Source organism: Equus asinus, chromosome 29, assembly GCF_041296235.1.
Source record: "Equus asinus isolate D_3611 breed Donkey chromosome 29, EquAss-T2T_v2, whole genome shotgun sequence".
NCBI lineage: Eukaryota > Metazoa > Chordata > Mammalia > Perissodactyla > Equidae > Equus > Equus asinus.
The window spans coordinates 22,490,183-22,503,659 of record NC_091818.1 but is presented as its reverse complement, the minus strand read 5'-3'; the positions used below and the strand labels follow the sequence as shown (position 1 = coordinate 22,503,659).

General features: G+C 38.3%; 1 protein-coding gene across 8 annotated transcripts in view; it reads left to right on the top strand.

Annotated features, from left to right (window-relative positions):
* The first annotated feature begins 292 nt into the window (after positions 1-292).
* Positions 293-13,477, top strand: part of ACBD5 (acyl-CoA binding domain containing 5) — a 40,618-nt gene continuing 27,433 nt past the window's right edge. Inside the window, exons 1-6 of one of the 8 annotated variants that reach the window (XM_070501064.1) lie at positions 355-431; positions 1,738-1,903; positions 5,777-5,897; positions 7,382-7,454; positions 13,193-13,307; positions 13,405-13,437. In XM_070501064.1, the coding sequence (XP_070357165.1) occupies positions 1,828-1,903; positions 5,777-5,897; positions 7,382-7,454; positions 13,193-13,307; positions 13,405-13,437 (418 nt within the window). In that variant the 5' untranslated portion in view covers positions 355-431; positions 1,738-1,827. Of the gene's footprint in view, positions 432-598; positions 1,552-1,737; positions 1,904-5,776; positions 5,898-7,381; positions 7,455-13,192; positions 13,308-13,404; positions 13,438-13,477 lie in introns of those variants that run through there. The other 7 variants (XM_070501066.1, XM_070501068.1, XM_070501065.1 and 4 more) reach the window with 7 other exon arrangements.

Below are 13,477 nucleotides of genomic sequence, written 5' to 3'. Positions count from 1 at the left end.
GACCCTACAAAGTTTCTGGAATACGTGTCATCTGCTTGGCAGAAACCCGGCACTCAGTAAGCAGTAGCCTTCATTACCTGAATGGCCCTCTTTGCTTTCATATACGCAACCTCAAAGTCAGTAAGGATCAAGAGCAAGAAATTGGAGCCCAGTTCTCCGATTCAAGTGCGTCCCTTTTGCTGGAAGCTGATGTGGTAGGTATTTTGAATTGGTACAGAGCGACGCAGTAGAAAAGACGGATTTCTGCCGCCAGGCTCAAGCGTCTGCGGGGCCGAGCAACCGAACCGGAACGGGTGGGAGGAAGCTCCCGCCCAAGGGAGGTGTCCGGAAGCGCCGCGGAGGGGGGACTACATTTCCCACAAGTCCGCGAGGCAGGGCGAGGGGCGGGCGTCGGGGACATTACCGGACAGGCCTTGCCCGGCAGTACCAAGGTAAATGCCGGCACTGCGGCTCGGAGAGAAAAGTAACTTATAGTCTGCGTCTAGCTTTGTACTAGTAACCCTCCTAACCCATCCCGAACTGACAAAAGCGACCTGGCGACTTTGGGATTTCCGGCTGCAGGACTCCACCCCAACAACCATGTCAGTCCCCCCTCGATGGGCCTGGGGCGTTTCCTAGAGGCCTGAGGACGCGGGGCGTTGTGCTAGAAAGGTTCAGGCCCAGGGTACCCATTTTTAGGGTTGATCCATGCTGGTTCATCGTTCGCCCCTCCCCCACGCCCTGTCGCCTATTAAATCGGGCTGGAGCTGGGCTGGGCCGGGCCCGGCTCCCAGGGCTCGGTGTTAGGGGTGGTGCCCGGGAAGGTGCCCTCTCTCCCCCGGCCCAGTCTAGTAGCGGGCGACCTCCCCTGTCCTTTCGGTGTTGCTCGGACGTCCCTGTCTCAGAGAGCTGCGAGCCAAGCACTGCTAAGCACCCCTATCCAACATCCCTAATCCTTTCATCTGCCCTTTAGGGTGGTACAAAGACTGCCACCGGAGAGGCTAAAGTAACTTGCTCTAGGTCACAGAACGTCAATGGCAGAACTTAAGGTTTCACCGAGCCTTCCGGAGCTAAAGCCCTTTGCTTAGTCCCATCACGTTCCTGAAATCTTAACCAGAGAGGGCAGGCTCTGGGCACCGCAGAGGCATTTTTCCGCCCAGCGGTGCCGACGCGCGCAACTTTGGGCCCGGGCGCGCTCCGCCGGTGCAGCTGCGCGGGCGGACACGTGGGTCCACCCCGCTCAAACAGCGGGCAGCGGGTCCTCGGCGGACCCATCGCACTCCTCTTCTTTTCCTCCTTCCCGGGCCCTTCTCGGGGCGCCGACGGACAGCGCGCGTCGCCGCCGCCTCCGCGCGGCGGGTGGGTGGAGTTTGCTGCGCGCCGGCGGCGCGAGCTAGTGGGTCCTGGGGTGGCTCCGGGGCGTGGCTGTGGGGAGGGCGCGGACCGACAGACCGACCCCGCCGGGATGGGGGGTGTGGCTGCTCCGCCAGGGTCCTACGGGTGGGTGAGCGGCTCCGCGACCACCAGTGGCGGGAGCCCCTTCGCCTTCTGCTAGAGATGCTCTTCCTCTCGGTGAGTTGTTTTTCTGTCTTCGCGGGCCTGCTTCTCGCCCTTGGTCACGCCCCGGGGAGGAGGAAGGAGCCGGGCCACGACGGTCGGTGTGGCCTGGATAGGGCAGGGCAACGGGGAACTGACCAGCTGCGCTCCCGGCCTCCTCCCTCTGGGCATGTTGATCCGCGGCTGCGCTCCATGTTCCAGTTTCATGCAGGCTCCTGGGAAAGCTGGTGCTGCTGCTGCCTGATTCCAGCCGACACACCTGGGGACCGGGGCCGGCGCTGGCGGCTGGAGATGGCGGACACGAGATCCGTGCATGAAACCAGGTTTGAGGCGGCGGTGAAGGTGATCCAGAGTTTGCCGAAAAATGGTACGTGCACCGGGTCCCCGCTGCAGAAGCCTCTTGCAGAGGCCTGAGGCCCCCGTCCCTGAACCTCAGCTCCTTTAAACCTCCCTTCTGCTTCCAGTCTTGCTTATTTAACCTACTTCTTTTCTGCGTTTAAAAGGAATGTAATTGAAGGGGACGTAGCGAATGTGAATTAATTACCTGCTGATCTTTCAAGCCAGAGACAAGTATATTATCCAGATTTTAAGTAGTTTATGTTGTTGAAAACAGAAGTCTTGTCTCGTAATGACTGCGGATTTGGGTATGTTTAAAAAAAAAATGGCATGGAGATGGTTGGTACCGCATACTCATAAAGTCTACTATTTAAGCCTTTTTGGAAACTTTCAATATGAAAAGAGAGAAAGGAAAGAACAATTATGTTCTTTGGTAAAACGATTTCTTTTATTTTAATAAATATATATACTATACCCCTTTTTTTTTTTTTTGCTATTTTATTGTAACAGTGTTCGCCTTTTTATACTCATATTGGACCTTCTTTGCAGCTTGGGAGAAAAGTCGTTCGAGTTGCTGTTCTCTTGTATTTAATGTGTCACTTCTCTGGCTGTTTTCAAGATTTTTCTCTTCTCTTTGTCGTTGGTTTTCAGCAATTTGAGTATGATGTATCTAGGTGTGGTTTTCTTCATATTTATGCTCGTTGGGGTTTGTAGAGCTTTTTGAATTTGTGATTTTATGTCTTTGACCAATATTGGGAAGTTTAAGGCCGTTGTTCACATACTTTTTTCTGTTGGGAAGGTTGGAGAGGGGGACTTCTGCTTTTCACTTCATATCCTTTTGCATTAGATGAATTATTTTTCACAATAAACGTGTATTTCGGGGGGCCGGCCGGGTGGCACAGCGGTTAAGTGCGCATGTTCCGCTTCGGCCGCCCGGGGTACACCAGTTCGGATCCTGGGTGTGGACATGGCACTGCTTGGCAAGCCATGCTGTGGTAGGCGTCCCACCCGTAAAATACAGGAAGATGGGCACGGATGTTAGCTCAGGGCCAGTCTTCCTCAGGAAAAAGAGGAGGATTGGCAGCCGATGTTAGCTCAGGCCTAATCTTCCTCAAAACAAAAACAAAACGTATTTTTTAATGATGCATTTTAGTACTTTTATTGTGCAAGAGTGTAAAACTAAATGTAACATTAATACATTACTATAGTTTTTAATCATGTCTGTTTTCATTAATCATCATTTAGCTAAGTAACGAATATTCAATACCATTCAATAAAAATTAATTAAGTGCAGATTCAAAAGGTTTTAAAAAAGAAATATGCAGTACACAAAATAGTATTCCTTTTGTAATCTCAAACGTCAAATTGGAGGAAGACATATCGAGGGTTGAAAGATAAGAGCACCTGAACAAAATGTAAAGAAATAATATAGGAACTTATTTAGATATTGATTTTTTTAAATGCCTGATTAAGAGGGTTTGTAGAAAGGCATGATTCTGAGAGTTTCATGTAAGTCCTACCTTTATCCTTTCTACACACATTTTAATATCTTTTTGGAAATTGATAAAGTTAGACTTGGTGTCTCCAGTGTACTATCTTTGACGTTCTATATCACTTATTAAGAAACCCTTGTAAGTGTAAATACAGTTTGTATTTACATGACATTTAAGAAGATATTGCAAAGTTAAGATACCAAAGGGCACCTGTGGTGGACAGTATTCAGTATACTGTTACTTTCAGAAACTATGTTGATGTTAATTGAAGCACAAATATTGTTATAATGAATTATTCAATGTTTGTATAATAATACTTTAAAATTGTTTGATCTGCCTGGGCTATTTTGCAGAGAGTAAGATCTTACAGTTTTTTGTTCCTTGTTACTTAATCTTTCTGTTCCTTGTTACTTAATCTTTATGTAAGGCCTAAGGTTATAATGAGTCTTGTGGCAACTATGTTTGGTATACCTTTGGCCTTTAGAATTTTAAATTCGTAGATAATCTTGTAAACACATATATCAAATATATCATGTGATTTATCAATATATCACCTTGAGGACAGAGATCATACTTTATCCAGTGTCTTACACACAGAGTACACTCAATATATGTTAGCAGTTTTTGCTATAACCTACTTTAATGTATGTATCATTCACCTTAACCAATAGACTTCTAAATCTTACTTGATTGACTTATGAAGATATTATGAGATGAGGCTTTTGATGTTTTAAATTTAGGTTTGTGTTATTTAAATAGGCAACAGTTTTTAACTGTAGTTTCTCCATTTTTTTCCCTCTGCTATATAAAGGAGGACTAACTATATCATTGAAACACCATATGTAATAGATACTCCTATATGAACTAATGTAGATAATTATTATTGTGATTTTGAAATTAATTACGTACTCTTGGCCAAACCTGAAATACCAGCTCTCAGCTTGGCTGTATTGTAATTTTCACCGCATTTAGAAACTGTTAGCTTTTGATTACTACATGTTATCTGTTTAAAGTTTTTAAAATATCTTTTTACAGTTTTAATTTTTATTTTTATAATAATTTTTGGTATAAAAGTAATACACACTGAATGTAAAATGTTTTAAACACAAATAAGCAAAAAGGACAATAAAAATAATTTGTATGCCTGCTATCCAGAGATATCCTTTTCTTAACGTTTTGATGTGTTTCCTTCCACTCTACTCTTTATGTACATGAATACTTATTTTGCAAAAATGGATTATGCTGGATATGCTGTTTTTAAACTGCTATTTTTTTCTCATTTTATAGTAGATCATGAAAGTTTTCTCATGTCATTATATTTTTCTACAATCTAATTTTTAAGGGCTGTAGTTATAAATTATCCAGTTGTATATGTGTATCATAATTATTTAGCCACTTATTTATTATAAAACACTTACATTCCAAATTTTCCCTGTTATTAAGAGTATTGCAACTTATAGCACTTGTTCATACAGCTTGAAATTTTTAAACATTAAAAAGGTTGTAGAGGGGCCGGCCGGGTGTCGCAGCGGTTAAGTGTACACGTTCCGCTTTGGTGGCCCAGGGTTCACCGGTTCTGATCCTGGGTGCAGACGTGATACTGCTTGGCAAGCCATGCTGCGGTAGGCATCCCATGTGTAAAGTCGAGGAAGATGGGCATGGATGTTAGCTCAGGGCCAGTCTTCCTCAGCGAAAAAGAGGAGGATTGGCAGCAGTTAGCTCAGGGCTAATCTTCCTCAAAAAATAAAAAAATTAAAAAAATTAAGAAAAAAGGTTGTAGATGTGCTAGAAATGTATATGAAGACTGATCTTCAAAAAAACTGATGTGTCCAAAATTATAGAGGTAGGAATTGAGAAATCTATTTTATCTTGGATTATTTTTCTACCACAATACACACTGGTTGGCTTTAGCGAAAGTTCCTTATCCGTTGAGAAATTGAAATTTGGCCAAGAGGAGTTCAATTTCTTAATATTGGAGTTTTATTAAACAGAGTATACATTTAACTTTTTCATTTATGCTAGTCAGTTTTAGTTTGTCACAATCTTTGAATAAAAATACTTTATTACAGTTGCATAATAGTCTATATTTTAATAAATTTAGTTTTTAAATGATATTTGCCAGATATTTTGGTTACACCTACAGCAGGTTGTTCATTTATTTTTTAATTTATTGATCTTTTTTAGGTGTTGCTATTAAAGTGTAAAATCAGAGGGGTTTTTTTATATTAAAGGAGTAAAGCAACTAATAGAGCCATAATTTTTGTTTCTATAAAATAGAAGTAAATAAATAGTTGTCTGAAGTATTAATGAAATATTTAAAAATCATTATTAGTATAGCTCAGCTAATTTGTAGCCTTAGCGTACGAATTGTATTCTCCAGGAGATCTGTGTGTAATGTATGTTTCTCATAGGTTCGTTTCAGCCAACGCATGAAATGATGCTCAAGTTCTACAGCTTCTATAAGCAGGCGACTGAAGGACCCTGCACACTTTCGAGGCCTGGATTCTGGGACCCTGTTGGAAGATATAAATGGTAATTTTGTATAGAAAGCTATGAAAGAATTTTTAGTTTAATGACATAATTATCATCTGACTGTTGTATATGTGGTTATGCATTATTCTGTGCATAAAGGATTCTGGGTACTGGATACAATTTTTATCCTCCAGGTGCTCTTAACACAATTTCACTCAAATAGAAACTTGGGCAAGAGAGGAAAACAATAAAACCAAAAAGGATAGGTGTCTCAAAGATAAAAAAGCATTCTTAGTTAGGCTTCCTTTTTATGTAGTTTTTTCTTTTTATCATGCCAAGACCAACTCCCAGACTAAGTTAAATAAATAAACAAACTCTTCTGCCTGTTTTACCTGCAAAGAAAAATAATGACTTTTGCTTGTCGAGTGACAGTGTTTGCTTTGAGCCTTTAAGATAATAAGTAACTAGGAACATGACTCAGATGCTGCCATGCTAACTTTTTATCTAGGCCTCACTCCTGTCCCACTGTATTTCAATAGAAATTTGATTTTTAATATACTTAAAAGAATCATAAAATATCCAGAGATAGCTCTAGAATTTTTCCAGTTGACTAACATTTAATGTTCTTAAATATTATTGAAGACTTTACAGACATGTAACAAAACGTCTAATGTAGCCTAATGTAGACTATACATTCCGAGCAGGATTTGGTAACTGGTGAAGCATGTCTCAAGAGCCACGCATTTTGATGGCTAAATTTCTTTACCTTGACTTGAAAGTCCTTTGACTCCTTTGAGGATTTCTTAGTACTGTAGTTTCCTCTAAAATCTTTGTGAATGCTCATAAAATAATAGGTTAAACATAATAGCAATATGTTATTTAATCTATTTTAAGAAAATTTGTTTATTTATGATTTTTCTCAGTATTGACCTTTGGCGGAGTTAAACTGCTTCTGGAAAAGTATAAAAAGAGAGATTTTCATGTTAGGCAAAAATTTCAAGAGATTATTCTTGCTATCTAGGGGTTAAAATTTTTTTGTCCCTCACATTTTCATTTTTTTTAGAAGTAAGAAACTCCTTCCATTTTTCAGGGGTATAAGTTGGACTCTTGTTTAAATTAATGGAAACTACTAACCAAAACTTCTCTTCGTTTAAAACATGGCTGTGACAGTTCATGCAGTCTTCTAAAATGCTCATTTCTGTCACTGTTCTCTATAATGCTATCAAAACTTTTAAAGAGTTCTTAGCAAATATTTATGAACGGTCTATAGTCTATATAATATAGTCTCTATACTCACCAGACTATAGTTTATCGTCTGTAGGTGGGTTATATACTTAGTTTTAAATACTATTAAATTTGCCAGTTTATTCACTGTAATATTTTTCTTCGAGGTGGTACATTTAAAGAGGTCCTTTGGAAACATAATATGGCTTTAAGTAGAGCCTGTTTTAAGTTAATGACACTATAGCATCAACTATAAATTGTATTCTTAGCAATTGACAATCAAATGTCTTTTGTTGTTATTTGGGTATTTTCGTTTCTAGGGATGCTTGGAGTGCATTGGGGGATATGACCAAAGAGGAAGCCATGATTGCATATGTTGAAGAAATGAAAAAGGTAGGGAAAATAATTCACAGTAGAAAATAAAAATATTCAGAGCCGCTCTGATTTAATTTTGTCAGGCAAATTAGCTGCTTTGTTTTAAGGAACAGGGAGATTGTAATATGTTAGAGAATCTAGATTATTCAATGTATTAGGGCTTTATCTGTCTCGTCAAAGTTCATCTTAAGGTGTTTTTTCCTTAGGATATATCACATTGTGGTAATATCTTGATTTTTTTTGTTTTTCATCTTCCCTGTCTTTCTCTATAGTCAACTTCTGCAAAAGTGTAGAAATAAGAATCTTTTAAAAGATTGATGTCCCTTACTCAGGAGTCTGGGAATTACCTGGGCTGTCTTGATAGTATTTCTGCTTTGGAACTTTTTATTGAGGAGAAATAGTTAACAAGAATGCCGAACAATGTTCTCACACAAGTTTTGACTCCTAAACTGAGATAGTCCCATCCCTGGGCTTCTCAGTAACAAGCCTTTTTCTGTGAGTGTGAAGATCCTTCAGAAGCAGAACGTGATAAGGATACTGTTAGTTTCTGTGGGAACTACTAAGGAGTGCATTCCTTATTAATTAGGTCTTTTAAGTCTTTTCAAGGGGTCGTTTAGAGGAGCAAATTTATGAAGAAATCATAAATTTTAAAGATTATTTTAGTGCCTTTTTATAAAGGACCATTTTTATGTTGGAGATGGGTCAGAAGTTGTGAGCTCTAGGTCTGTTTGATAATCTTAAATAAATTATCTTTGAACATAAAGAAAATCTATAAAAAGGGATAGTTTTTATGCTGGACGGTTTGACAATATTAGTCTCTGTAGTAATTTTTATTCGGTAGATTCAACCTAGGTTTTTTTTTTTTTTGACTCTAATCTCTTCTATACTGCTCAAAGTTGTGCCCTTTGTTACATTCTCCCGATTTTTTTTAGTGGACCTTGTTTATTTACAACAGAGGGCAGAGTTTAGTTCTTTTGGCTGTTAACTATGTCAGTAACAGCAACAAAGGAACCTTTCTAAAGCAGAGAGAGAGAGAGACAGTCTAAAGCCTTTTTGGTTTGATATCTGTTCCTTTTTCTTTACCTTAAATATCGTCATCTCTTTTAGGATACACTTGTGTAATGTAAAGTTGAAGTGACACATTAAATAAAATTTACCCATTTTTCCTATCCAATTTTGTTAATTAATGATGTAGCCACAGTTTAAAGTGAGAAGGGAAGGAAACAATGTGTGTTCTTTTTTATTTTTCCTCAGGAGAGATTAAAACTATGCTTCTGCCTTTTAGCTGTTTTAAAATACTTCTGCTGTGCCTGTAAATTTCTGTAACTACTCTAATTAAAAGAATCCACCAACTATTTTCATTCAGACTTTTAAAATTTCTTTTAATCACTGTGACTATAATAAGTTTATGGTAAACTTTTAGAGATACATCTAAAATTAGGGTATTTGTAGATTGAAAATTTGATTAGTCTTTTATTTTTAGAGTTTAGCTTTGTGGATATGGATAGATAAAATTCTGTATTTCTAGATAATCATGTGGGATAGTACATCATCCCAAAGACTTGATTACTCAATTTGGGACTTTTTCTTTATTAAGCTTTTTTTTTTAAAAGATTTTATTTTTCCTTTTTCTCCCCAAAGCCCCCTGGTACATAGTTGTGTGTGTATATATATATATATTTTTTTTTTTTTTTTAGTTGTGGGTCCTTCTAGTTGTGGCATGTGGGACACCACCTCAGTGTCGCTTGATGAGTGGTGCCACGTCCACGCCCAGGATCCAAACCAGTGAAACCGTGGGCCTTGGAAGCCGAGCGTGGGAGCTTAACCACTTGGCCACGGGGCTGGCCCAAGGGACTTTTTCTAATTGAAATAATTTACTAGCTGAAGCAGCCATCAAATTATGTTTTTACACATAATTTGTTCACAAATATAGTTCACAAATCACCATACTATTGCTCTTTAGAATTACTCTTGTATTATAAATCTCATTCTGTGGCTTTGCAGTCAAGGGTTTAAGGAACCTTATTAAATTTATATGTTACAACAATGTTTTATAGAAAATCACTTTTCATAATTTGTAAACTGTCCAGTGAAATATCACTGAAAAAGTTGCTGGAATCAAAAATTCTTTTAAAATAATTTAATAGGATTTTAGCTTTGAGGGAATAGAGTAACTAATGTGGTTTGGGATGTAATACATGTTTCTTTAAATAAAGTTTATTTTGATTCATAATCAGCAGAAAATGTAAAATTCTATTTTCTGTACAAATTGTATAGGCTATGTTATGGGGATTTCCAGAAAATTCAGCCAGTACTTGAATAATGTGCATTATGTCTGTTGAATTTAAAGAGAGATCAGTGTACTCGACTCTGTGACTGCACATTAGAGTCACCTGGGGACCTTGTAAAAGAGGACTACAAATGCCCCAGCACACCCCAGACTGACTACTTCTACTTCAGGATTTCTGAGAGGATGGGGTAATCACTGTAGTAAGATGGAGGATCAGAACAGAGTCTCCAGGGATGGGGCCTGGAAGTTATCGTGGCCAAGGGTCTGGTCTGTAGCCCTACAAGTCTAGAACATCAGCCTTCTCTGAGTAGTGAAGGTTGATTTGCTTTTTTTTTTTTTTTAAAGATTTTATTTTTTCCTTTTTCTCCCCAAAGCCCCCCGGTACATAGTTGTGTATTCTTCGTTGTGGGTTCTTCTAGTTGTGGCATGTGGGACGCTGCCTCAGCGTGGTCTGATGAGCAGTGCCATGTCCGCGCCCAGGATTCGAACTAACGAAACACTGGGCCGCCTGCAGGGGAGCGCGCGAACTTAACCACTCGGCCACGGGGCCAGCCCCTGATTTGCTTTTTAAGGCTTGACTCATGATAACCATCTTTTGGAGATTAGGGAAAAACCAGAATTCTGATTTCTTAACTTACAGTGAGCGATACACTTTTCTAGTGATCAGCATACTCAGGATTGAGATATAGGACACTCCTCAAAGTGTCAGAGGCACTTGAGAAACTGGATTAGTGTTGCTAAGATTGTCTGTTGAACAGGGAGTAGAGCGCTGGGATTTGGATGGCTTTAAGAGATATGTTCATCTGGCAAAACAGCCCGAGGCGTGTAGTCTTTGCATTACAGTGCGGTGTACCTCCACCTTTCCAGTATGTTTTCATCTTACGGAAATGATGTCTCTCACTGGGGAAAAGTGTTTGATAAACCTAGAAAAATTACTGTGCTGTGGATGCTGCTTTTCTAGAGTCCATGCAGCTTACCAGATTTTTCTGTTAAAACATTCCTCATTAGGATGTTACAATCCAATTGAGTTAAGTTAATTACCTTACACTTTAAATAAAATCTTCTCTGAGGATAAGTAGTAGTTAGCTAGACTGAGATCTTCCTCTGTCAGCTTGTCTGTCTGTGTCTCTCTCTACCTCTGCCTACATCTTGTGTGTGTGTGTATGTGTGTTTGCGTGTGTGCCATTTCTTTCATTTCACCATTGGAGTGTGGGAGAGAATTTTGCAAAGGGCTAAGATCATTCTTGGTTTTATGTTTTGAAAGTTTCTTCTTCAGAGAATAACCTCTTAAATTCTGGCGTATCTTGCTGTGGCCATTTGTCCTGACTGTCTTGACCACTGAAATTCTAGGTTACTGAAAGAAAAATTACTCTGCTTATTTTTGCTTAGCACCAGCACATACTCCATTTATTTAGTTCTGGCATTTCAAGTCCATAATTCACTGTCTTACCTTAGGGGGTATGAGAAACTCAACACTGAATCAGTTGGCCTACTTTAGTCTTTAATTGAGAGAGAACCAAAAGAGATCTGGTTTGGAGGAGGATCAAAGGAGGTATTGGGTGGAGGTCAGGATGGGGTCTGTGGTGGGCTTACCAGATACTGCTCAGTCAAGTCTTTATATACACTATTCCAGTGTATGTGTTTGACTTGTGTTTGAATCCTCTCTCTGCCGTTTATTAGCTGTGTCTTTGGTCATGTCAAAGTAAACATTACCTTATAGTTTCAGTTTTTGGTTTGAATCTAATTCTTGGAATTATTATTATAATCCAAATATATTATAAATCATATATCTGACATAAGCTATAAAAATGCTCTCCCTAATGGCCCCAACCTTACAATAACAAATATTTTCTTTAGCAAAAAGATATTTAATGATTAAAGCATTCTTTTCACTCCCATTGGTTGGTAGAAGCAGCAATTAGCGTGATAAACAGCATAGGAAAGAGCACGATAATTTACTAAGAGCTGTGAAATTAAATTATAATCAGTAAAACCAGATATTGTTAACATAGTTCATTCTATATAATCTCTCTCAACAAACCGCCCCGTCCTACTCCCCCCACCGCCACACAGGATGGTGCTGTTGATGGGGGTATCTCAGCTCAAAATCATATCAGAGTTGCTGATTACTGTAGACTACTTATGGTCTTTCCTGTATCTAGTTTAAAAATAAAAGCATGTTGTTTGAACAGAAATTGAGAATTCTAACTGGAAATACAGGAGTGATCAAAAACAGACGAAGGCCCTTTTTCACTGAGCTTACATTCTATTGTGAAAGATGGGCAGTGAACGCACTTGTATGTGGAACATAAACAAACACATGGATAAAGGGAGAACAGATTAGTGGTTATTAGAGGGGAAAGGGGTGGGGAGGTGGGCAAAAGGGGTAGAGGGGCACAGATATATGATGACAGACGAAAACTAGACTATTGGTGGTGAGCACGATGCGTTCTATACAGAAACTGATATATAATAATTTACACCTGAAATTACACAATGTTATAAACCAATATGACCTCAGTAAAATAATTTTTAAAAAATGATAGGCAGTGAATGAACAGTAAATCTGGGAGAATGAGTCCAAGGTTGTTAATTTTAAAGATATAAATGGCCACTTTAAAACTGCATATAAGCTGAAAAATATGCAAGAATGACATATATGTCTTCTGAATCAATCTACAAAATACAGTTAAAAGTAATTACAACTAAAGAGTTAAAATGGAGGGAATGAGGAAGACTTATTTTTCAGTTTATACTTCTTTTGATGTTTGGGTTTTTTAATTTGCATATCTTTTATTATTAAAGAGAGACAAAACTAATAATGGTATCATATTAAACACTGTGTGGCCACTGGCTTTTTGCATGTAAAAAGAAATTATAGATATTTTTCCAATTAGCACACACGAAGCTAACGTTAGTCTTATTAATATCTGCACAATATTCCATATGTGGAAATACTGTCATTTCTTTTACCAGTCACCAGTTGATAGCTATTTATTTGAATGCCTTTTCAGTTAATTTACCCTGCTCTTTAGATTTGATGATTCTAAATTGGCCCATAGTTATGAAGGTGTCTGAAAGTGGTTATCATTTCCTACTTTACTTTTGTGCCCTTTTAGAAATTTACCTTAGTGTTAAAGAACAGATATAAAAATTTTATACTAACCCCAGTTTTGTATTTTATTTAACATAATGCATAATTTATTGATTATTGTGTAAAACTTTACATGAAGCTTATGTAAAGTAGCCTTCAAAATGAGAACACTTTTAAATCTTTAATATTCTTGAAACTTTTCTAGGTGGGTATATATATTAAGTATGTAATTAATATAGATACTTTGGGAGTCTATAAATGAAATTAAAGTCTCAAAATTATCAATCAGTAAATTGTAAATATCATATTATTTGATGCTAGTGTAGGTCAGATTGTTTGTTGTTTCACACGATTTGTTTCTTTCAATTACAGATTCTTGAAACTATGCCCATGACTGAGAAAGTTGAAGAATTGCTACAAGTTATAGGTCCATTTTATGAAATTGTAGAGGACAAAAAGAGTGGCAGAAGTTCTGATTTAACCTCAGGTTGGACTGTTTTACCTAGTTTTTAATTCCGTAACTGACACATTATGCATGCATTAATATTTATATGTCTAATTGTTTTTTTACTTTCACATGCCAGTCCGACTGGAGAAAATCTCTAAATACTTAGAAGGTAGGAATAATGAAATCCATGTAAAAATTTTCTTTAAAAT